The sequence below is a fragment of the Camellia sinensis genome, chromosome 5, assembly GCF_055761805.1.
Source record: "Camellia sinensis isolate YWXY chromosome 5, ASM5576180v1, whole genome shotgun sequence".
Lineage (NCBI taxonomy): Eukaryota > Viridiplantae > Streptophyta > Magnoliopsida > Ericales > Theaceae > Camellia > Camellia sinensis.
This window is the reverse complement of record NC_138965.1, coordinates 60,054,181-60,080,425: the sequence shown is the minus strand read 5'-3', so window position 1 is coordinate 60,080,425 and position 26,245 is coordinate 60,054,181. Positions and strand designations below refer to the sequence as shown.

Sequence of the window (26,245 nt, the reverse complement as noted above, 5' to 3'; positions counted from 1 at the left end):
ACGGAACCTACTCTCGAGATGCACAACCTCGGATCCGTAGCAATGGAAAATTGCCCCTTGTCTGAAGGACACTGCATGGCAACGAAAAGTTGCCCCTTGTTTGAACGGCGTCGCGGCGCATTGAATGGCAACGGAAAGTTGCCCCTTGTTTGGACGGCACCGCAGCGCATTGAATGGCAACGAAAAGTTGCTCCTTGTGTGAATGGCACCGCAGCGCATTGAATGGCAACGGAAAGTTGCCCCTTGTGTGAATGGCACCGCAGCGCATTGAATGGCAACGAAAAGTTGCCCCTTGTGTGAATGGCACCGCAGCGCATTGAATGGCAACGGAAAGTTGCCCCTTGTGTGGATGGCACCGCAGCGCATTGAATGGCAACGGAAAGTTGCCCCTTGTGTGGATGGCACAGCAGCGCATTGAATGGCAACGGAAAGTTGCCCCTTGTGTGGATGGCACAGCAGCGCATTGTAGGCAGTCCTTAGAGCGACGAATATAACCAAATTCTCAGATACAGAGAAATCGAAGATGATCAAAACCATTACATGGGCACAGTCAATTTGAAGTATTTTACAGCTGGACTTCAGAATGAAGTTGCCTACGTATCCCAAAGATGGGAATCAAGCCTCACGTAGTTCGGGGTTAAGGTACACTCGGGTATTAACCTCTCCTTTTTAGGCTCTAACTTTTGCCAAGGCGCCCGTTGCGGATTTTCGACCTTGCGAGCTTTGTTCTTCTTTTCTTTTCAATTCTTTTCATTTCTTTTTCCTTTTTTTTTGATTTTTTTTTTGTTCTCTTTTTTTTTTTTTTCTTTTTTGTTCTCTTTTTTATTTTCTTTTGCATTCTTGTATTGCTTCTTTTTTTTGTATTTTTCTCTTGCTCTAACTTTTGCCTGGGTCGCCCTTCCGGGTTTTCGGCCCAGCGAGCCTCTCAAGGGTAAAAGTGTAGTAAGTCCATGCCAAATGGTTTTGAGATCCTGAAATTATCTGAATCCAGGAGAATGGCTTTTGTTCTAGCTTCGCAAGCTTCTTTTGATGACATCTGATCTTCTTGATCTGACTTTCCTGGCCTCTTGTTCGAGGGCTGCTTCAAATCTGGCCACACAGGCCTCACGCCGTAGTTGACCGTTGAACCTCCTGAATTCAATTTCAAGGTTTGGAAGCAAAGGGGTTGAGTCTCAAGGCTGAGAGCGATCTTAGGCTGCACAATCCCAAGAGTGATTCCACACAGGTCTTCGCAAGATCGCGCAAAACATTTTGTTTTTGAAAAATTTTTAAGAAAGCGACAAATCGCTCGCGTTGAAGATAGTGTAAAACCAGTCTGGATCAAGCCAGGATCCTTCCCAGTACTCACGCTAATAAGCATGATTTCATTCATTAAGGGCTTAGTACGCCTCTCTTTCTCTCAAATGATCAAAGTTTTGCAAATCCCGAGGAATTCCTTCCTCTTCGTTTTCACCACAGTGTTTAAAAAGTTTTGAAAAACTTAGGTTAATGCAATGATTCTAGGGCACAAGAGAGCAGGTGGAATGCACTGCCATTTCATTCAAACTTTCTGGCACAATTGGCACATGGCAGAAGCGAACACAGAAGTGCAAAAATTGTTGCTATTCATTCAAATCTTTTGGTACAACTGGCTCCCTGGCAGAAACAGACTCAAAACAAAACGAAAAAGACAGACACAAAACAAAATGGTGATGCCCGAGGAACATCCCCCGGAATCACCCGACTCCTATACAACAGGACTGACTTGATACAACAAGATAGACCCAAAACAAAAAGAGACTGACTCAAAACAAAAAGACAGACTCAAAATAAAACAACAAGACTGACCCAATACCCAAGTCAGAACGCAAAATTAACAGCACTTGTACATTGCTCAAAACAGTGCATGCCATCCACCACAGCTGGAATAATCTGAACGCCATCCGCAGGTGGTTCATTCCTTGATTAGATCACATTATCCCCCCCACAAGTTCACCTATCAAGTGCCGATAGACTTTGCTGGACTGGCGCGGGGATGACCCTATTGTCAAACAGATCTTGTACATCATGGCGCAGACGAAAGCAACTGTCGGTGTCATGACCGGTTTGTTGATGGTAGGCGCAGTATTTAGTCTGATCATGCTTTGCAGGGATAGGATCAGGTAGAGGCCGTTGTTCCAACGGTTTCAGGTGCCCTTTCCGGATTAAGGCCTCTAAAGCTTTTGACAAAGGCATGTGAAGTGGGGTGAAAACCCTCTTGACTCGAGGTGGATATTTGGTTCCTTGTGAGCTACTTCCGGACGCACCGGTGAATGGGGTAGCTGTTTTTGATACAGTGGTAGCCACCATGCCCACATCAGAAGATCTTGCAGTTGCATCACCACTGGTGGTCGCATTCGAACTGCGGGAAAACGCCCTCCTGGGCTGCTCCTTCTCCTGGTCAAAAAGGCCCTGCTTCATTGCGTCTTCGATTTGTACCCCCATATCGTGTAAATCTGAGAAAGTGGGAAAGGGGATTACAATCATTCTCTGCATTAGCTTAGGCTGGAGATTGCGCACAATCATCCGGATTTGATCCTTATCAGTAGGCCTTAGAGTCATCATCGAGGCCTTCGCCCTCCACCGGGTCACGAATTCTGAGAAGCTCTCCTTCGGCTCCTGCCTCATTGTCTCAAGATCACGGGTCGTAATCTCGATTTGGGTATTATATGAATATTGTGCGACGAAGGCCTCGGCCATCTCCTCCCAGCTTTGTTTCACTGAATCCTCCAATTTGGCATACCAGGTGACTGCAATACCCGACAGGGTCCTGCCGAAAAGGGAGAGCTTCTGTAATCTTGTCAAGCCCATCGGGCGCAAAACATTTGAAAATAAGCTCAGGTGGACCATCGGATCTCCTGACCCATCAAAACGGTCGATATGAGGCATCTTGAACCTATCCGGCAGAGTTACAGCTGCGTCGGTGTACCCGTCCTCGATGCCCGGGATGGATTTTACCCCCTGGGATTTTTTTTGAACAACTTTTCAAGCTTGCTCAACTTCAACGCTGTGGGGTCGACCTCGAACTCGGAGGGAGAGTTCGGTAGATTGGTAGGTGTTTTGGATAGTTGGGGTAAAATTGGGGGCGGAGCCGGCCCTACCGGAATGTCCGTACCTTCCTGGACATTTGGCGTCTCCCCAGGTGCTGGAACTCCTGTTAGGGGAGGAACTTGTTGTGAAGTGGACGCATCGCTTTGCTGTTGCAGCTTGATGATGAGCTCGGCCTGTTGAGCCATGATCGCAGCCTGCTGTTTGGAAAATTCCTCCTGACGGGCAGCATCCTGCTGCATGAGTTTCATACTTTCTTGCATCTGGCGCATCATGGCTTCCATCCCGGACGTGTTCTGCTGTTCCATCTGACTGACTGTTATCTGTCCCTGCAGTAGAAACTGAGACCTCAACCTGACTATTCACTGGTGGGGTGGATAAGGGCCACTGATCTGGTAACTGCTGAACCGGTGATTTGTGCCCAACTAGACCTTCTTACCCTGCCTCTGGCGGAGGAACATTGATTGCCCTTGAACTGAATCTCTGACCTGACAAAGTCTATCAGCACAAGTTCGATGAACCTCGGGGGATATTAGAGCCTTCTGAAGCTATGGTTCCCAGACTACCTTGCAAAAGAGAAAACAGACAGCATCTTAGCCTGATTCCATCTGAACAGATACGAGCATAGTTTGAATGAGTGTGCCCTCTACTAAATTCTGCCCCAAAATTCGGCCTCAAAATCTGAGTCTGATACCCACAGGTAAAGCTGACTCCCAAATACTGATAGTAATGCCCGCAGGCCTGATGCCCAAACTTGCAAACTGGTACATGCATTCCTGTAGAGACGCACTCTAAAGCACATAACAGATAAGTGAGAGCCAAAACACCCCTATGAAGGGGTAGGGTTTCCCTGTCCTATTTTGTCAGGAGCTAGGGTTTCACTACGCACGCAGCGGTTTTAAACAACCTATAAACGGGTAAGCAACCTGTCCTAGTTTGGAATGGTCACTACGGATCCGAATATGCACTAGGTCGAATGGTCAAAGAGGGTGCCCCGGTAAAACCGGGGTTTGTGTTCCCATACTGGCAGAGCCCACAACCGGTCAGCCTTATGGTCATGCCTTGACAAGACAAGCCTCCGGCAAACCGTTCAGGAATAGCAGATGGCAAACACGGTGTCCTAGGCGCACCAATGCAAATGCAATGCAAAGAAACACACAAGTGTAGTCAAAAACAGATATCACGAGTTCGAGTCAAGTTCTCTAAATCCCCAGCAGAGTCGCCAGAAACTGTAGACAAGCCCGCGGGGGACCTCGCTATAGCTCGGACTCGACTTTCGTTAGTCACGGTTCTAAGTCTGAACCAAAGAGTCCAAATCCGGCAAATCGTTTTGAGAAAACAGATTTTTGAAAGAAGTGCCAAACATGGACTGCTTTGCCAGATACAGAGTCGCCACCTAAATATTTTATTTTGGGAAATTTAGGAAACCCTGACTCGGTGCCAAAAGGCCACGTGTCCGTCATCACCAAAGTTGCCTCGGCTCGGGAACTTGGGTACGATTGGGGAAGGTCACTTCGTGAGCACCCCCGCTCGCCCGGTCATAGACCGGCCTCTACTAACCATGATATCAATTTTTGAAAACATTGTGAGTTCTTATTCCGGTTTATTAGCCTAGGTTACTATGTGATGCGCACAGCATACAAATATAGACCGGGTCGCCTGAATTGGAACGAAACATTTCATGTTTGTTTTTGAAAATGGTTTGCTACCCGCAAGTAGGCTTTAGAACATTTGATGATTTATTCCAATTTAAGTAACCCAACCTTCACCCACAGGCATTCAGGCAGTTATATCAGATAAGCACATAGCCTCATGGTAAGCATGCTATTCATGGCAGTCACTCACACGCATGCAAGGATGCTAAAGCATAAAGCTTACCGAGTACTCCAAGCCAAAATAGCAACTCATTAGAAATCATGCATGAATCCTAAGTATACAGAAATGTCTAATGCAACACATGCAAAATGCAACTATAGCAGGCTCGGCTATTCTAAACATGGCATATGGAATGCTACAGCTAACATGTATTCAATTTGGAATTGAAAGTACAATGCAGTTAGTATGATGCGCCGAGCCCGGTGCATGCAAAACAGATGAATGATGCAAACATGCTGTCATACTGTATGCTAATTTAAACATGCCCTAATCTAACCATCAAAAGCGGATAAATAAAAGGGAGAAAGACGTGGGGTTGGAAGACATACAACACACGCACGCACACTTATTACAGTTGTGGCCCTCGCGCAGAGGGTCCGAATAAATAATACAGTCCAAATATTACAGTCCCGAATAAAAGAATATTACAGTCCAAAATATTACAAAATCCTAATTAATTAATGAATTAACTAAGAAAGCAAATAAAACTGGCGTGCAAGCCAGGGACTGCCTTGCTTCTGATGGATGATGCATGTCCGGATTGTCTTGCGCGGAAATCCACCGGAATGCCCCAATTAGCCTCTGTTTACACATGTTCTTGAAATGCGTTCCAAGCCCCAAAGGGTTGCTGATTCCTGGTTTTGCTGTAACAGAGAGCAGGAAAGGGGCATAGCAATGTATTTGCACAGATATATGCATGTCTCGATCCTCGTGCCACCAATCACGCATACCGAGGCATGATGGTCGAGGAGTCGAAATGCACAACTCAATATAGGATGAATGCACATGAAACTACAGCTAAAACCTAACTCCATCATGGACAATCCGGAGTGTCGGTGACTGGGGGAATTGAGACACATTCCGTCACTCGGAGTACGAAATGTACCTCGTTTCCCATGCCCGGGCTAACTCCTATCCCGAACACGATGCGATATGCATGATATGCATGAAATGCAACTAAGATACAATCCTAACATACACAATGTTATGAAAATAAAATGCCTCGAAATGCGTGCACACGGGCACGCAAACCGGGAAAATGGCAGAATATGATGAAAATGAGATGCCTTGAAATGCGTGCACACGGGCACGCAAACCGAGGCAATGGTAAATATAATGAAAATGAGATGCCTCGAAATGCGTGCACACGGGCACGCAAACCAAGGCAATGGTAAATGCAATGAAAATGAGATGTCTCGAAATGCGCGCACACGGGCACGCAAACCGAGGCAATGGTAAATGTAACGAAAATGAGATGCCTCGAAATGCGTGCACACGGGCACGCAAACCGAGGCAATGGTAAATGTAACGAAAATGAGATGCCTCGAAATGCATCCACACGGGCACGCAAACCGAGGCAATGGTAAAATGTTATGAAAACGAGGTCCCTCGAAATACGTGCACACGGGCACGCAAACCGAGGTAATGATAAGATGCTATGAAAATGAGGTGCCTCGAAATGCGTGCACACGGGATCGCAAACCGAGGCAATGGTAAAATGATATGAAATGACATGGAAACATGATATGGGCTTATACCAACATGAGTGAGCCTCAGCCACACTCACATAGGATGCCGGTTGATGAAAATGAAGTGCCTCGAAATGCGTGCACACAGTCACGCAAACCGAGGTGATGACATACGCAATGCAAATGACATGAAAACATGATATGGGCTTATACTAACATGAGAGAGCCCTAGCCACACTCACATAAGAGGCCGATGGCAGAAAATGAAGTGCCTCGAAATGCGTGCACACGGGCACGCAAACCGAGGCAATGGTAAAATGCTAAAAATGAGGTGCCTCAAAATGCGTGCACACAGGCACGCAAACCGAGGCAATGACAGAATGCAATGAAAATGAGACGCCTTGAAATGCGTGCACACGGGCACGCAAACCGAGGAAATGGCATACGCAATACAATATGGCTAAAATGGCATACAGAATGCAACTTGGACTTATACTAACATGAGAGAGCCTCAGCCGCACTCACATAAGAGGCCGATGGCAGAAAATGAAGTGCCTCAAAATGCGTGCACACGGGCACGCAAACCGAGGCAATGCAAATGTGATGCAAATGACATGGAAAATGCAACATGGACTTATACTAACATGAGAGAGCCCCAGCCACACTCACATAAGAGGCCGATGGTAGAAAATGAGGTGCCTCGAAATGCGTGCACACGGGTACGCAAATCGAGGCAATGCATACGCAATGCAAATGACATGGAAAATGAAGTATGGACTTATACTAACATGAGAGAGCCTCAGCCGCACTCACATAAGATGCCGGCGGATGAAAATGGAGTGCCTCGAAATACGTGCACACGGGCACGCAAACCGAGACGATGACAAAATATGATGCAACATGGAAAAAATGATATGCAAGCATGCTAATGGAATTTCAGCACTAAAAAAATGGGGGAAAACTGTCCCGAAATGAGGCGAAATGATACCAAGTGCATGTAATTGTCCCGAAATGCGAATTTAGGCACCCGAAATGGCCTATAGCTATGCTAAACATGCACAATGTGGACATGCAATGCAAAGACAGAAGCTAGACAGTCCCAAAATATGCACTTTCACAGTTATAAACATGGCCAAACAGCAAGCATAGGTATGGCAAAAATGGCATGCAAGAATAGAGGCCGGGTAATGAAGCAAGTGATATAAGCAAAACCCAAACTGAAAAATTTCCTTCTACAACATTGAAGAGGGACCAAAAATATGAATATTTACAGTATATGGAAGCCTCAAAATCAGTATACAAATATGATAGAAATGTGATGCAAAATAAGGCTCAAAAGTGGCTATAACATGAGGTATACAAAATAATCACCAAACAGCCAAAGACCCTTAACAAAACATGTAGAATGGACCAAAATAAGCACTTTTCTAGAACTGTAAAATGGCCAAAAACAAAAGCATGGTAGGCTAACTAAACATGCAAGAATGGGGAATAAAAGAGGGATATAAAGGGAGGTGCAACATGGAAATCCCAAATGGTGTTGAACCCTTCTTCAATGTTGAAGAGGGGCTCAAAATAAGCCTCATATCAGTTTACAACATGCTCGAAAATAAATTTCTCATGGGCCGAAAATAGCATGCAAAATCATGACATACAAGAGGATCATTGAAGCAAGTGTATTATGGAGGGCTTAAACAGGGTTGAGCCCTTAATGAGAAGTGAAGATGAGCTCAAAATATGGCCCTTTTCAGTTAGGGCCGGAGCTTGAAACCAAAAAGAAGTGGGGCTTAGAAATGGATCAAGAAAAAGGTTCAAAAGGGTAAAAGTATTACTTACCCTTGAAGAATCGAACTTTTGTTGCTTCTTGGATGGATTTGCAGCTTCTTTAGCCTTCAAGAATCCTTCCTTGTTGCTGGAAATGAGATGGTGGTGGTAGAGCTTGGTGGTGTAGAAGGAATGATGGTTAGGGGGTTTAGGGTTTTTTGAAGAATTGAGAAGGAAGAAGATGGAGTTGGCTATGGAAGCTTGAAGGAGAGTTTTTCTAACCCTTGTAAGTGAGGCCACCAGCTGGTTAAAAGGGTTCAAAAGGGGGTGTAAAGGTGGGGGAGAAGGAGAGCAAAACTCCCCCACAAAATATCCCCCGGACACAGAAAATATCTGGGGGATATTGCCCCACAGCTGTAAAGTGCACAGTGCAAGGAACACGGCCGGCCTATCACTTTTGCTGGAGGTGGCCGGCCGGCCACACCACCTAGCCGGCCGGCTAGGGGTCAAAAGGGTCAATGTGATTTTCTGGCCGGCCAGCTACTGGAGAGGTACCCCTATGTGTGTACAACACAACCATGTGGTTAAAAATCCAAGAAAGTGGGTCCAAGGGGTTCAACATTGGCTCGAAAAAAGGGGGTCAAAAGGGTCAAGTTGACTTACTGGCCGGCCATGAACTTTTAGGGGCCTCTCATGTGTGTAGATCACAGATATGTGGTTCAAAATTCAAGAAAAAGGGTCCGAGGGGTTCAACATTAGCCCGGAAGAAAGGGGTCAAAAGGGTCAGGTAACCTTAATGGCCGGCCACCAACTTTTAGGGGCCTCCCAGGTGTGTAGATCATAGATATGTGGTTGAAAGTTGGCAACACTAACCCTAAGGTATTCAACATTAGCTCGGAAGTTGGAAAAACGGGCACCGGGAGGCTCCGGAGGAGAGATAACTGGTTGCTGCAACAATTGCTGGCCTCCCACCCTTCAGTGACCTTCCCCGTGATAAAACAGAGGTACCTGCCAAAAATGAACGAAAACCGATGCAAAACGAATGCTCGGGGACCAAAACACGCAGTTCGGGGTCCCGAAAATGGGCTGTTAAGCACCGAAAGTGGCGTTCGACCACGAAGTGGGTTTCCGAAACCCCAGTGTCCCTCAAAAGGGAGCAAATAGGAAGTATGCCAAAAACCGGAGCAAAAGGAGATGGTTAAGCGGTCCCGAACCGAGGCACACGGCCCACGGTCCCGAAAATCGGGAACCAGACTCCGAAATGGGAAAAATGGCCTATAGCCACAAAATGTAGCCCACGGCCACTGAGAGATGGTCTACAGGACCTCTCCCTCCCCTCAGGAAAAGAAACAGAGAAAACCAAGTCTGGTTCGCAAACCGAGACAAGGCACAGAAGAGGGTTCGGAAGTCCGGAGGCAGGGCTCACGGCCGCGACTCTGAAACTTCTGAATGAGCACATTATGCAACATCACCAAGCGCTCAATCGGTGACGTCTGAGTCTTAAGGTCGGTCAAAAATGGGGTGTCTACACTTGGTCTTGGCAGATTTCGTCGCAGAATTCGCTTCCATCCGGAGTACTGAGCATGGGAATCCCAGTCTGGCACAGGCGCCACGCACCACCAAACAGGGAAAACAATGCCCTTCGGAAGCATGAAAACTTTTTATTGGAAACATCTAGCAGCTCTGTGTCAACGGATCATCCAATAGTCGAGGCACGGGAGCAGGGGTAGTACTTATGTCACCAGAGGGATTTATTTAGGAACAGGCACTTAGGCTCGGCTGGAAGGTTTCTAATAATGAGGCAGAATACAAAGCACTGTTGGTTGGCTTACACAGTGCCGAACACTTCAGCGCAGAACAGCTTCTTGTTTTCAGCGATTCCTAACTGGCAGTAAACCAGCTTTCCGGGGTCTGTGAAGCATGAGAAGAAAGAATGGCTATGTACGCAGGTAAGGCCAAGGATCTACTCAAAAAAATTTGATCCATACGAGTGGAATGAATCAGTCTGGACAAAAACAGCCATGCTGATGCTTTGGCCTGCCTCGGTTCATCAGTAGATACCAGAGAAGCTAGAAAAGTTTGGGTTGAGTTCGTGCCAGAACCAAGCATTGCATCTCCAATCCTCTGCAGCAACTTAGAGCCAAGCTCGATGGATCTGATACTTACTTTTCTAAAATCTGGCACTCTCCCCGAAGATAAAAAGGAAGCCAAAAAAATCCGACGTAGGTCAGCTCGCTTTTGGGTCTCACCATCTGCGAAGCTATACAGAAGCTTGTGTGCACCCACATCTGGTAAAAAATGTTCTCTACGAAATTCACGATGGGATTTGTGGATGCCACGTTGGTGGAAGGTCACTGGCGCACCGAGCCCTCACTCATGGGTACTGGTGGCCACAGATGCAACAAAATGCACATCTGTATGTTCAAAAGTGCGATAAATGTCAAAGGTTTGCTCCACTAATTCATCAGCCAGCCAAAACTCTCACTCCACTGACCAGCCCATGGCCCTTTGCCCAATGGGGTCTGGAAATTGTTGGACCGTTGCCACGAGGCACTGGGAACAGGCGATTCTTCATTGCTGCAACCGACTATTTCACTAAGTGGGTTGAATTCGAAGCGCTGGCAAGTATCAAAGGAGCGAACATAAAGAGGTTTGTCATGAAGAACGTTGTGGTGCATTTCGGCATCCCGCGGGTACTGATTGCGGATAATGGAACGCAGTTTGATGGAAAGATCTTCAGAAAATTTTGTGCCGACCTCAGAATCGAGTATCGGAACTCTTCTCCAGGGTACCCATAAAGTAATGGGCAGGTAGAAGCGCCAAATAAAACCAGCATCAACGGAGTAAAGAAACGGCTTGAACATGCAAAAGGAAAAAAGGTTGAAGAGTTACCCCACGTGCTATGGGCGTACCAAACCATAGCACGACGCTCAACGGGGGAAATACCTTACTCCCTAACTTTTGGAATAGAGGCCATCATCCCACTTGAAGTAGGTCTCCCAACCCTTTGGTCTGAATTTTTTGAAAGCACCAGTAATAAAGAAGCTATTGCACAAGTACTGGATATTGCAGAAGGCCGAAAAGAAGCCGCACTGATCAGACTTGTAGCATATCAGCAGTAACTCATCAAAAGTTTTAACCAAAAAGTTTTCTCAAGGAAATTCACACCTGGAGAACTGGTTTTGAGGAAAGTTATGGATCACAAAATGGTGTCTGGCGAAGGAAAACTTAGGCCTAACTGGAAAGGTCTGTACAAAGTCACAGTTGTTACTGGAAATGGAGCTTACTACCTAGAGGATCTTAGAGGTAAAGCCATACCTCAGCCCTGAAATGTAGCAAATCTAAAGAAATACTATCAATAGAATTAAACCCAAACTTCTCTATCAGGATGTAAAGGCATTTATCTTTTGACCAATGCAAATGTCTCCCCACTTCTCTCAAATTCATCAAATTTTTGTAATTAGCTTTGATATTTATCAAACGAAATTAGCTTTGGTGCTTACCAAACGGAATTAGCTTTGCTGCTTACCAAACAGAATTAGCTTTGATGTTTATCAAACGGAATTAGCTTCGATGTTTATCAAACGGAATTAGCTTTGGTGCTTACCAAACGGAATTAGCTTTGATGTGTATCAAACGAACTCAGCTTTGGTCTTAACCCGAACAGACTAAGTTTCAAAACGACTGAACGGAATTAAATTGTTGTTAGCACTGAAACATGCCAAGTGGAATTGCTTGGTGGAAATATGTTTGGCAACTAAATTGGACTTTAGCCAAGTGGAATTGCTTAGTGGAAACCACACTAACATATCTTAAGTAAACATCTCTGAGTCTACAGAATATCTTAAGTATTATCACATCGACAATTCAGTATTGCCGCGTACAAACAGAGTTGGAGCAGACTTGGCTAAACTCTATCAGGGGCAAACTTCCAACACTAGTCTTACTCAACTCTAGGTGGGGCCAAATAATTGTTTTCATTTCAAACAAACCTGGACCTGAGTAAGACACCTCTTTATACCTTTATCCCATTCAAATGCCCTTATGCTATCAAAGTTGCAATAGGCTTAAGCAGCTCAGCCTAAAGAACACAATCTTCACTACTGATCTTACTTAGCTCCAGGTGGGGGCAAACAATTGTTTTTCAGAACCAACCTGGACCTAAGTAAGATCCTCTTCTTTTCATTACAAAACCAGGCACAGCCATGCAACATATTTGTTAACCAGATCGAGCATCTATTCGGCCCTGAGGTACCAACAGTGTTCGGCCGGGGGCAAGCAGTACAGATAGCATTTATACATGGAAATAAGAAGACATCAGATTGCAAAATCGAAAGGAAAATTACATCATCCAACAAAGGCACAGCCGGCCTAACAAACAGCAATAACAAAAAAATAAAAAAAATAAAAAATAAATAAAAAGAGAGGAAAATTGTCTTGGCAAGTATAAAGAGACAACTCGTCAAGGGGACTGAGCCGTAGTTCATCAGAAACTTGATAACAAAAGAAAGTCAGAAAAAGCAGAAACTTTCAATCATTCCAAAGAAGACTTTAGCTTTCATCAACAGAAGGAACCTCAGGAGCAGTGTCCACAATCTTGTCCAGGCCATCTTGGGGAGGAAAAGTAGTTCTTGAGAAATAGAAGCTTCCTTAACCACATCTCCCACGGCTCTAGTCTTCAGGGTTCCACCCCCTTTAACATTCACCGTCTCAATGGAAACATCACTCTCCTGAGTCTTGTTCGTAGAATCTACTTCTGGGGAAACTTCAGCCAGAAGAACTACAAGGGTAGAGGCAATCTTTGAACCTAAGGATCTTGAGGGAACTGGGACATCCTGAAACAGGGGAGAACCATCAGGAACCTGAGCAGCAGCTAGAGCACTTGATCAACCCTTCAGAAAGAGCTTGTCCTACAGCACCAGCACCTTCTCGTTATAGGCATCCCCAGCCTCATCCCAACCTTGTTGCCAATACTAGGCCCCGAACGCAGAATGCTCAGCAGCCATCACCGCGATAACGGCCTCCAGCTCTGCCATTTTCCTTCAAGTTAAGCATGTACGCCAATGACAGCCTCCTTTAACTTTTCAGCTGAGGCAACAACCTTGTTTAGACGGAATGCCTCCTTCTCGGTAGTTTTGCGTCCTTCTTTCTCGGCTTGCAGGCTCACTGTCAGCCTCTCAGCATTCATAGCAACCTCTAGTACGGCCTTCTCCAATTTCTCTGCTCTGGTGATGGATAGATGCATCCTCTGAATACACTACAACGAATTGCAAAGTATTAAAAGAAAGAAAGCAGTAGCATAACACCAAAAACAAGCATATCAAGAATGCACTTACAGCAATCATCATCTGAAGGGTCCCCTTCAGAACAGGAATATCGCGGGGCCCGTAATGATTAGCAATGTCCACCGGTATCAACAGAGTCTTGGTCAAGTCAAAAGCAAAATCTTTGGAAGCAACAACCAAATCAGAAGTAAAAATGGGCATGCCTTGATACAACATCGGCGGCTCCTACTTCTCAAATACCTCATCCTCAATAGAATCTTTAGAAACTTCTCCAACTACTGCCATGCCAGTCTCTCTCCTCCACTTCTTCACTCTTGCAGCAACCAAAGTAGAGGGCTCAACAGCAGTAGCATGAGTTCCAGAAGCTCCCACCTCCAATTTCACATCCATGAGACTCTTCGCCTCGGCCTTCACCAAAGGAGTCTCTAAAGCATCAGAGGTGCCAAAAGCCTCAGCCTCCAAATTCACTAGCACTCTCCTCTTCGACATAGACCCACCCCCTGCAAAACTGGGCGCAGGAGGGCGTCCTCTCAGACGGCACACCCTGGCTTCGGCGGCGATTCGTAACCAGAGAAGTAAGGGATGTATCAGTCTCAGTGTTAGAATCTAGAAGGGACAGAACAAGCCTCGCATTCTTCGGAATGATGGAGCGGTAAGTCGCTTGGTTATCCAACAGCTCAGGTGCGGACCTCTTCTTGTACCTCAGAACGGCTTTGATGGCCTCAGTGTTTTCCTAGTTCGGCCTGCGCTGAAAACGGGAAGCCTCTTCAAAAAAAGAAGTGCCACATTAAAGCAACATCCAGAACAAGGCAAGAAATACAAAAGACCCTAGAGGAAAGTACTCGATCCTGGGTAGCCATCCTTCTGAGGCATCCGTTCGGACTGGAATTCAGTCCTAGCAGGGAACTCCCAGTTGCCACCGACTTGCAGAAAATCAGCGTTATGTTTGTCTAAATCAGGCAAACTAGTCACCAAATGACAATCGATCGAACGAACACGTAGGTAGTATGTGCTATGATCCTTGTTGTGCGAAAGAGTGTAGCAGCCTAAAATGTCCTAGATGTCGTGATTCAAACCCAATTGCTTGTTGAGAGCAGACACACCACAGACGACATGAAACAGGTTAACAGACACTTACATTGGGGTAAGTTGAACTTGGTGCAAAATCGGCACACCAAAGGGTCGAGGGGAACCGAATCCCTCCCTCAACGATGGCCGCAATCAGAAAGGCAACAGTACTCCTAGTGCCCATATGCTTGGCATCGACCTTTGCCAGCAAAAGGGTCACATCATCAGGGATATTATAGTCACGACGAAACATGGCCATGGCCTTAGGAGTATCAACTAATGAGCGGAACTTTCCCATTAAACAAACCTAGTGGGACAGGGGTAGAACTCAGATAATAAGATGTGGAATACAATGGTGCAAGGGCCAAATGAGACGATCAAAATAGAAAAAGATAAGGAAGAAGAATCAGAGGAGAACTTACAGAGATCAGAGTAGCGGTGGCAAGCAGGCGGTGCTGAAGCAAGAGCGGCAGCGGAACGTTTGGACAAAGCACCAATGAGATTGGCTCAGAGGAACGAAAAGGGTTTTTTTTAAAACTCTCTAGAAGAATGAAAAGCGGATAAAGGGTTTTGGATTGATAGCCCAAAACATTTATTGCACCAGCCGGCGTGAAGGTACACGAAGCACGACTATCGGTATGGAATCTGCGCGCTATCTCTGCGCACTCATCCCATGCCGCCACGTGTCACTCGGAAAGGACGCATGCAGGGTTTATGTGTCAGAATTGAACCGTCACAAAGGCCGAACTGGGGCAGAACTGAAGTGACGCGATGCTTGGAGTACAGAACAATAGCTCCCCCTATGGGAAACCTTAGCACAAGCTAGGGGGCAAATGAAGGGGCTAAATAAGAAATGGGTCGGACCCAAGCCTTGGGCTAGTCCAATCCCCTAAGCCCAAATCCAAATGGGTCAGGTGAGCATGTCGGTAACCCAACTAAGCCCAACTCCATTACTAACAGTCCACCCAAGTCCTCAAGCACTTGGGCCTAACTCGCAGTAGAAAGGCCAGTCCAGCTACGATACTAGGCTAGGGCCGAGCTGCAGGACTCATTCTATGGGCCGAACTGATGGGAGAACCCATTATTAGAACCAAAGTGGGCCGAGTGTAGACGCGCCCGCGTGGGCCTCATACTACAGTTCGGACTCGATTTGTGTCACGGTTCTTAATCTGAACCAAAGAGTCCAAATCTGGCAAATCGTTTTGAGAAACAGATTTTTTTGAAAAAGTAGTGCCAAACATGGACTGCTTTGCCAGATACAGAGTCGCCACCTAAATATTTTTTTTATGGGAGAATTTAGGAAACCCTGACTCGGTGCCGAAGGCCACATGTCCGTCATCACCGGAGTTGTCTCGGCTCGGGAGCTTGGGTACGATCGGGGAAGGTCAACTATGAGCACCCCCTTTCGCCCGGTCCGAAGACCGGCCTCTACTAACCGTGATATCCGTTTTTGAAAACTTTATGTGTTCTTAAACCAATTGTTAGCCTAGAATTACTATGTTATGCGCGCAGCAAACAAGTATAGACCAAATCGCCCAAATTGGAACAAAACATTTCATGTTTGTTTTGAAAATGGTTTGCTACTCGCAAGTAGGCTAAAATGCAGATTTTGCCACCCTCAAGTGGGCTTTTAGAAAAGATGATTTTGCCACTATCTAGTGGGCTTAAAACTCACAGTTTTAATACATTATTCCAATTTAGGTAATTCAACCTCCATCCACAGGCATTCAAGCAGTTATATCACATAAGCAGCTAGCCTCATGGTAATCATACTGTCATGGCAACACTCACACGCATGCGATATGCTAAAGCATAAAAGCTTACCTAGTACTCCGAGCCAAAACAGAAACTAGTTAATAATCATATGCATGATCCTAGTTCATGTTAAGATGGCTAATGCAACACATGCAAGATGCAACTAAGATAGGCTCGGCTAATCTACAATGACATGTGAAATGCTTCAACTAACACGTATTCAATTTGGAATTGAAATACAAATGCAGTTAGAATGATGCGCCGAGCCCGGTGCATGCAAGGCAAATGTATGAATGCACGCATGCATAGCATAAGGTATGCTAAAATAAATGTGCCCTAATCTACCATCATAAGCAGGTAAATGAAAGGGAAGAAAGAAGTGGGGTTGGAAGACATACATCACACGCACGCACACTTATTACAAATATGCCCTCGCTCGGAGGGACCAAATAAATATTACAAATTAATTAACTACGCAAGCTAATTAAATATTACAAATTAATTAATTAATTAACAAATTAACTAATCTAGGAAAACAGGTAAACCGCCTCGGGAAATGCGCCGCCATGCATAGGCTGCCTCTGTTTTCCCTGCTCTGCTCTTCTGAAAACTGCCAAAGTCTCAGGGATGCCTCTCAGGACACTGGGGGATATCATCGGCTGACCAGAATTTCCACCGGCAGCGGTGTATGGCCATCGGCACAAAATGAAGCTGTCGGCAGAGAAAAGATCGCCGGTCGGCACATTACACTGCCGGTCGGCAAAGAAAGCCTGCAGAACCTGCAACTCACAGCAACAGAGGGCAAAGCAAAGCATGGCAGCACAATTCAAGGCATGTATGCAACAATCATGTCCCTTATCATGTTTGCGACTCAAAGGGACATGTGCCTCGGTTCTCGGACCACCAATCACGCATTTCCATGCATGATGGCCCAAAGAACCAAGTATGCAACTTTGATTTCAAATGTATGCAAACCAATCAAACAAAACTCCCAATCCCTATCACCCAAGTCAAGGGACAAGGAATGCATGCAAGATGCAATGCAACCTAGGCATACAAGCTAAGGATGTAACATGGCATGGCAAAGCACTTATGCAAGCATACAAGCATACATATGGCAATGCAAATAAATGGAAAGATGGACTTATACATGAATTAGGCAGCTCTAAAATAGACCTAAAACAGTAGCCAAAATGCTAAGTGCATGGAGGCAAATGACATGCAAACATGCATAGATACATGGTCCAAGACTTAAGCGTAATGAAGCAACTTTTCGACGCATTTGAAAGGCACAAACATGGACAATTTTCATGCAAATTTCAGAGGCGATAGGTGATGCAAAACAGCCCCGAAACATAACGAAACAACACTCAACGCATGGAATGAATCCCGAAATGCAAAATTAGGCACATGAAATGGCTTACAGCTATACAAAGCATGCATAATATGGACATGGAGCATGAATACAGAAGCAAGGCAGTCCTGAGATAAGCCTTTTTACAGTTTATGGCATGGCCAAACAGCAAGCAAAGATGGGGCTAAAATGGCATACAAAAACGGCCCTAAACATGCGATTATGAAGCAACTCACAGCTGCTAACTCCAAATAGGTTAGGGCCCTTCAACAACATTGAAGAGGGACCCAAAATAAGACTATTTACAGTTTATGGCAGCCCCAAAAACAGTATACAAATATATTAGAAATGCAATGCAAAAATGAGACTCAAAAGTGGCTATAACATGAGGTATACAAACAATTCACCAAACAAGAAAATACCCTTAATAAAACATGTTCAGGAGGTCAAAATAAAGCCACTTTTAGTTCGGACCAAGGTCCAAAAACAGCAACATCAGGGGCTGCCAAGACATACAAAAATGGGACCAAAAAGAGGATATAAAGGGAAGTACAACATGGAAGTCCCAAACAGTGTTGAGCCCTTCTTCAATGTTGAATAGGGGCTCAAAATAAGCCTATTTTCAGTTTACATCAGGCTCTAAAACAGATCATACACAGGCCAAAAAATACATGCGAGATTATGGCATTTAAGAGGGGTAATGAAGCAAGTGCAAGCTACTGTCCTCAAACAGCAAGAGGTCCTCAATCAAACATGAAGAGGACCTCAAAATATGATGATTTGAAGTTTGGGTCGGAGCCCAAAGATGTAACCAAAAGGAGCTAAGATATAGGCTAAAAAAATGCGTAAAAGAGGGAAAGTAGGACTCACCCTTGTAGAACCAATCTTTAGCAACCTTTGGACTGAGTTTGGGAGCTTTTAACCTCTGGAGGACAGCCTCAAGCTGCTGGAATAGGCGTTGGATGCCTTGTGCTATGAGTTGATGAAGAAATGGCCCAAGAACCAAGGTGTTTGATGGTTGAATGAGAGAGATATGGAGAGAGATGGAGGTTTGTATGTATGTATATCATATATATGTGGTATATCTCTGGTTTTTCTTGCCTCAAATCTCTAACCTAAACAAAGGAGGAGGAGAGGTGCTTATATAAGCAATGCTAAGCTTCTAAGACAAGCTTCAAAGGGGCCAAGGGGTTCAAGGGGGGTGCAATGCTTCTAGAGGAAGCTAAAACAGCTGGCCAAGCTTCTCCAAGAAGCTTGGCCAAAAGGTTCAAGCTTCTAGAAGGTTAAGGGGTTCAAAGGCTCACAAGGTGCAAAACAAACACACATGCACGTGGGGGATCGATTCTGTGCATTCCAGCTGGCACAGCTGGAATCCACTCAATCTGCAGAATGCTCCGGAAGGTCGTCGGCTAGCAAAAATTGCCGGTCAGCAAAATAAAGTGCCGGTCGGCACAATAAATTGCCGGCCGGATAAATATAGTGCCGGTGGATGGCTGGTAAGGTCAAAAAACTGCCGATTGGTGTCCAAATTGAAGCCCCGGAAGTTAGCTTTCCAATGGCGCAAACCTTGCATCAAAATTCCTCCTGTGCAAAAAGTTATGCCCTTTTCCGTGAAGCCGCGCAGATTCGATCCAATTGGGATGATGCCCGACTTCAACTGATCATATCTCCCCCACCCGGACTTGGCTCTAGGAGATTCTTGAGTGCAAAGTGAAGCCCCAGAAGTAAGCTTTCCGACGGTGGTGTCCCCATGGCTAAACTCCAAGTGTACAGATAGATAAGCCTGATTCAGCGAGGGCTGCTCGACTCGCTTCTACTCGGATTCATGCCGAACTTCTCCCAAACTAGTTTTCTCCTCTCCTTTCCTCTTTTCTTCAACTCCAAAACCCTAAACAAAGTGTTTTGAAAGATTGGCCTCTCTTCTAGCTGAAGAAACTGATTCTTTGCCCTGCACATCTCTCAACACCGAGCAAACCATCAGTAGTGCCCAAGTCTTAAGGGCGGTCAAAAATGGGGTGTCTACACCGAGTCCATACGTAAATATTTGAATGGGCCAGCCCATCCCAACAGTAGCCTCGCAAAGGGCTGAACTGAGGCATAACGGTGCCGAGCTAAGGAAACCTCTCAAAGAAATGTGGAAGCTATGAGTATATACATGTAGAAGTTGCCACCTCAGCTGGTCCCCTACACCTAGAATCACGGAAACAGTTGAATCAGAGGAATGTGGTTTGTTATCACATGACTACAATGAGTATATGCACCCATTGGCAACTACCAGATGGTCCCCCACTGTGGGCAATGCTAAAAGAAAACTTGGCAGCACCAGAGCTCTATAAAACCGTCTTGGGAAGCAAGCAAGGAGTTCTATATAAACTACACTAACTTCACATTGAAGCTAACTGATCTAAGCAGAACCCCACTTACTAAAAACTAAACTCTCTACACTCAGAGGGTACTGCACTTCTTCTTCGATCAACTTTCATCTAGTGCGGTATCCGGTATGCACAATACTCCTAGGGCCATGGCCATGTTTCATTGTGACTATAATATCCCCGATGATATGACCCTTTCGCTGGCAAAAGTCAATGCCAAACGTATGGGCACTAGGAGTACTGTCGCATTTCCGATTGCGGCCATCGTTGAGGAAGGGGTTCGGTTTCCCCTCGACCCTTTAGTGCACCGATTTTTGCATCAGGTTCAACTTACCCCGATGCAAGTGTCCATTCATCCGATCTGTGTCGTCTATGGTGTGTCCGCTCTCAACAAGCGGTTGGGTTTGAATCTCGACATCTGGGACATTTTAGGCTGCTACACTCTTTTGCACAACAAGGATCACAACACGTACTACCTACGTGTTCATTCGATCGATTGTCATCTGGTGACTGGTTTGCCTGATTCAGACAAACATGACGATGATTTTCTGCAAGTCGGTGGCAACTGGGAGTTCCCTGCTGGGACTGAATTCTAGTCCGAATGGATGCCTCAGAAGGATGGCTATCGAGGTTCGAGTCCTTTCCTCTAGTGTCTTTTGTATTTCTTGCCTTATTCTAGATGTTGCTTTAATGTGGCACTTCTTTTTTGCAGAGGTTTCCCGTTTTCAGCGCAGGCCGAACCGGGAAAACACTAAGGCCATCAAAGCCGTTCTGAGGTACAAGAAGAGGTTTACACCTGAGCTGTTGGATTACCAAGCAACTTACTGCTCCACCATTCTGAAAAAGGCGAGAGTTGCTGCGTCTCTTCTAGATTCTGACACTGAGACTGATACATCCTTCACTCCTCCGATTACGAATCGCCGCCGAAGCCAGGGTGCACCGTCTGAGAGGATGCCCTCTCCTGCCCCCAGTTTCCCAGCGGGTGGGTCTATGTCGAAAATGAGAGTGCTAGTGGATTTGGAGGCTGAGGCTTTTGGCGCCTCTAATGCTTTAGAGACTCCTTTGGTGAAGGCCGAAGCAAAGAGCCTCATGGATGTGAAATTGGAGGTGAGAGCTTCTGGAACTCGTGTTACTGCTGCTAAGACCTCTGCTTCGGTTGCTGCAAGAGTGAATAAGTGGAGAAGAGAGACTGGCATGGTAGTAGTTGGAGAAGTTTCTGAAGATCCTATTGAGGACGAGGTATTTGAGAAGTGGGAGCCGCCGATGTTGCATCAAGGCAGGCCCATTTCTACTTCTGATTCGGTTATTGCTTCCAAAGATTTCGCTTTTGACATGACCAAGACTCTGTTGATGCCGGTGGACATGACTGATCATAACGGACCCCGCGATATTCTTGTTCTGAAGGGGACCATTTAGATGATGACTGCTATAAGTGCATTCTTCTTTTGCTTGTTTTTGGTGTTATGCTACTGCTTTCTTTTCTTTAATACTTTGTAATTCGTTGCAGTGTATTCAGAGGATGCATCTGTCTATCACCAGAGCGGAAGAACTGGAGAAGGCCGTACTAGAGGCCGCTATGAATGCTGAGAGGCTGATAGTGAGCCTAGAGGCCGAGAAAGGATGCAGAACTACCGAGAGGGAGGCATTCCGTCTGAACAAGGTTGTTGCCTCAGTTAAAAAGTTAAAGGAGGCTGTCATTGGCGTGCAGGCTCAACTTGAAGGAAAAGTGGCAGAGCTGGAGGCCGTTATCGCGATGATGGCTGTTAAGCGTTCTGCATTGGAGGCTAAATATTGGCAACAAGGTTGGGATGAGACTAGGGATGCCTATAAAGAGGAGGTGCCAGTGCTGTGGGACAAGCTCTTTCTGAAGGGTTGGTCAAGCGCTCTAGCTGCTGCTCAGGTTCCTGAAGGTTCTCCCTTGTTTCAGGATGTCCCAGTTTCCTCAAGGTCCTTAGGTTCAAAGATTGCCTATACCCTTGCAGTTCTTCCGGCTGAAGTTTTCCAGGAAGTAGATTCTACGAACAAGATTCATGAGAGTGATGTTGCCATTAAGACGGTGAATGTTGAAAGGGGTGGAACCCTGGAGACTGAAGCCGTGGGAGATGTGGTTAAGGAAGCTTCTATTTCTTAAGAAGTTGGAGCTGCCTCTACTCTTCCTCCCCAAGATGGCCTGGATGAGATTGTGGACACTGCTCCTGAGGTTCCTTCCGTTGATGAAAGCTAAAGTCTTCTTTGGAATGATTCAAATTTTCTGCTTTTTCTGACTTTCTTTTGTTATCAAGTTTCTGATGTATTACGGCTCGGTCCCCTTGACGAGTAGTCTCCTTATACTTGCCAAGACAATTCTCCTCTCTGTTTTTTTTTTTTTTTTTTTGTTAGGCTAGCTGTGCCTTTGTTGGATGATGGGATTTTCCTTTCTATTTTGCAATCTGATGTTTTCTTATTTTCATGTCTGAATGCTATCTGTACTGCTTGCCCCCGGCCGAGCACTGTTAGGACCTCGGGGCTGAACAGATGTTCGGTCTGGTTAACAAATATGTTTCGTGGTTTTGCCTGGTTTTGTAATGAAAAGAAGAGGATCTTACTTAGGTCCAGGTTGGTTCTGAAAAATAATTGTTTGCCCCCACCTAGAGCTAAATAAGATCAGTACTAAAGACTGTGTTCTTTAGGTTGAGCTGCTTAAGTCTGTTGCAACTTTGATAGCATAAGTGCATTTGAATGGGATAAAGGTATAAAGAGGTGTCTTACTCAGGTTCAAGTTGGTTCGAAAAGAAAACAATTGTTTGCCCCCACCTGGAGTTGAGTAAGACTAGTGCTGGAAGTTTGCTCCTGATAGAGTTTAGCCAAGTCTGTTCCAACTCTATTTGTACGCAGCAATACTGAAGTGTCGATGTGATAATACTTAAGATATTCTGTAGACTCAGAGATGTTTACTTAAGATATGTTCGTGCGGTTTCCACCAAGCAATTCCACTTGGCTAAAGTACAATTTAGTTGCCAAACATATTTCCACCAAGTAACTCCACTTGGCATGTTTGAGTGCTAACTAAAATTTAATTCCATTCAGTCGTTTTGAAACTTAGTCCGTTGGGGTTAAGACCAAAGCTGAGTTCGTTTGATACACATCAAAGCTAATTCTGTTTGGTAAGCACCAAAGCTAATTCCATTTGATAAATATCGAAGCTAATTTCGTTTGATAAACATCAAAGCTAATTCTATTTGGTAATCACCGAAGCTAATTATGTTTGGTAAGCACCAAAGCTAATTTCGTTTGATAAACATCAAAGCTAATTACAAAAATTTGATAAATTTGAGAGAAGTGGGGAGGCATTTGCATTGGTCAAAAGATAAATGCCTTTACATCCTGATAGAGAAGTTGGGGTTGAATTCAATTGATAATATTTCTTGAGATTTGCTACATTCCAGGGCCGAGGTATGGCTCTGCCTCTAAGATCCTCTAGGTAGTAAGCTCCATTTCCAGCAACAACTGTGACTTTGTACGAACCTTCCCAGTTAGGCCCAAGTTTTCCTTCACCAGACACCCTTTTGTGATCCATAACTTTCCTCAAAACCAGTTCTCCAGGTGTGAATTTCCTTGAGAAAATTTTTTGGTTGAAACTTTTGATGTGCTACTGCTGATATGCTACAAGTCTGATCAGTGCGACTTCTCGTTGGCCTTCTGCCATATCCAGTGCTTGTGCAATAGCTTCCTCATTACTGGTGCTTTCAAACAATTCAGACCAGAGGGTTGGGAGACCTACTTCGAGTGGGATGATGGCCTCCATTCCATAAGTTAGGGAGTAAGGTGTTTCCCCTGTTGAGCGCAGTGTTGTGGTTCGGTACGCCCATAGCACGTGGGGTAACTCTTCAACCCATTTTCTTTTTGCATGCTCAAGCAGTTTCTTTACTCCATTGATGATGGTTTTCTTTGACGCTTCTACCTGCCCATTACTTTGTGGGTACCCCGGAGAAGAGTTCCGATACTCGATTCTGAGGTCGGCACAAAATTTTCTGAAGATCTTTCCATCGAACTGTGTTCCATTATTTGCAATCAGTACCCGCGAGATGCCAAAACGCACCACAATGTTCCTCATGGAAAACCGCTTTATGTCCGCTTCTTTGATACTTGCCAACACTTCAACTTCAATCCACTTAGTGAAATAGTCGGTTGCAGCAATGAAAAATTGCCTGTTCCCAGTGCCTCGTGCCAACGGTCCGACAACATCTAGACCCGATTGGGCAAAGGGCCACAAGCTGGTAAGTGGAGTGAGAGTTTTGGCTGGCTGATGAATTAGTGGAGCAAACCTCTGACATTTATCGCATTTCTGAACGTACTGCTGTGCATCTTATTGTATCCGTGGCCACCAGTACCCGTGAGTGAGGGCTCGGTGCGCCAATGACCTTCCACTAGCGTGGCATCTACAAATCCCATCGTGAATTTCATAGAGTTTTTAACCAGATTTGGGTGCACACATAGAAGATAAGGACCGAGATAAGAGCGTATGTATAGCATCCTAGATGGTGAGACCCAAAACCGAGCTGACCTATGTTGATTTTGTTGGCTTCCTTTTTATCTTCGGGAAGAGTGCTAGATTTTAGAAAAGCAAGTATCGGATACATCCAGCTTGGCTCTAAGTTGCTGTAGAGGACTGGAGATGCAATGCTTGGTTTTAGCATGAACTCAACCCAAACTTTTTTAGCGTCTCTGGTATCTACTGACGAACTGAGGTAGGCCAAAGCATCAGCATGGCTGTTTTTGTCCCGACTGATTCGTTCCACTTGTATGGATCAAAATTTTTTTAGTAGATCCTTGGCCTTACCTTTGTACATAGCCATTCGTTCGTCTCGTGCTTCATAGACGCCGAAAAGCTGGTTTACCGCTAGTTAGAAATCACTGAAAACAAGAAGCTGTTCTACGCTGAAGTGTTCGACACTGTGTCAGCCAGCCAACAGTGCTTCGTATTCCGCCTCATTGCTAGAAGCCTTCCAGCCGAGCCTAAGACCGTACTCCAAATAAATCCCTCTGATGACATAAGTACTACCCCTGCTCCCGAGCCTCGGCTATTGGATGATCCGTTGATATAGAGCTGCCTAATGTTTCCAATAAAAAGTTTTCATGCTTCCGAAAGGCATTGTTTTCCCTGTTCGGTGGTGCGTGGCACCTGTGCCGAACTGGGATTCTCATGCTCGGTACTCCGGGTGGGTGCGAATTTCTACGAAGAAATCTGCCTAGACCTGGGCCTTGATTGATGCCCTGGGTTGATACCGAATGTCAAATTCACCAAGTTCTACCACCCATTTCGTTGTTCGGCCAGAGAAATCAGCTCGGCTGAATACAGATCTGAGAGGGAATTCAGTAAGGGCATTTTTGGTATGCCCTTGGAAGTAATGTTGCAACTTTCTTGAGGCGATAAGCAATGCATAAGCTAACTTTTCCAAGGGTAGATACCGTGTCTGGGCATCTAGTAGAGTCTTGCTAACATAGTATACTAGCCTCTATTCCTTGTTAACTTCTCGAATCAATACCGCACTTACAGTGTGATCTAAGACTGCTAGATATAAGTACAGCTCCTCTCCTGGTTCTAGAGTGGACAGAAGAGGTGGTGTACTGAGGTATCTTTTGAGACTTTGCAATGCTTCGATACACTCGGGACTCCATTCAAACGTTGCCTTTTTTCTCAATAGCTGGAAGAAAGGCTTCATCCGATCTAAAGACTTGCTAATGAACCGATTCAGGGCGGCTGCCATTTCGGCCAGCTTCTGTAGCTCTTTAGCCTTCGCTGGTACTTCAAGCTCTTGTATTGCTTTGATTTGATCCGGATTTGCCTTGATTCGTCTGTGAGTGACCATGTACCCCAAGAACTTCCTTGTTCCTACCCCGAAAGTGCATTTCGAGGCATTAAGGGGAAGCTGATGGTTTTTCAGGATACCAAAGACCACTTTTAAGTCTGCAAGGTGGTTTTTAGCGAGCTTTCTTTTTACTACCATATCATCTATATAAGCTTCCATGGTCTTTCCGAGTTGGTCCTTGAACATTCAAGTGATCATTCACTGGTAGGTTGCTCTGTCGTTCTTCAGGCCGAACGACATTACTTTGTAGCAATAAGTGCCCCTTGGAGTGATAAATGTTGTCTTCTCTTGATATGGACCGAACAGTGGTATCTAGTGATAACCGTTGTAAGCATCCAAAAAGCTCATGCGTTCATGCCCTGCTGTTGAGTCTACCAGTTGATCGATG

At 45.4% G+C, this 26,245-nt stretch overlaps 1 protein-coding gene across 1 annotated transcript; it reads right to left on the bottom strand.

The window, feature by feature from the left end:
* Nucleotides 1-23,636: 23,636 nt before the first annotated feature.
* Nucleotides 23,637-26,016, bottom strand: LOC145791436 (uncharacterized). Its single transcript, XM_082871792.1, has 2 exons — nucleotides 25,543-26,016; nucleotides 23,637-24,290 (listed from the first exon to the last, which is right to left on the bottom strand). The coding sequence occupies exons 1-2, from the start codon at nucleotides 26,014-26,016 to the stop codon at nucleotides 23,637-23,639; spliced, it is 1,128 nt and encodes a 375-aa protein (XP_082727918.1).
* Nucleotides 26,017-26,245: the final 229 nt, after the last annotated feature.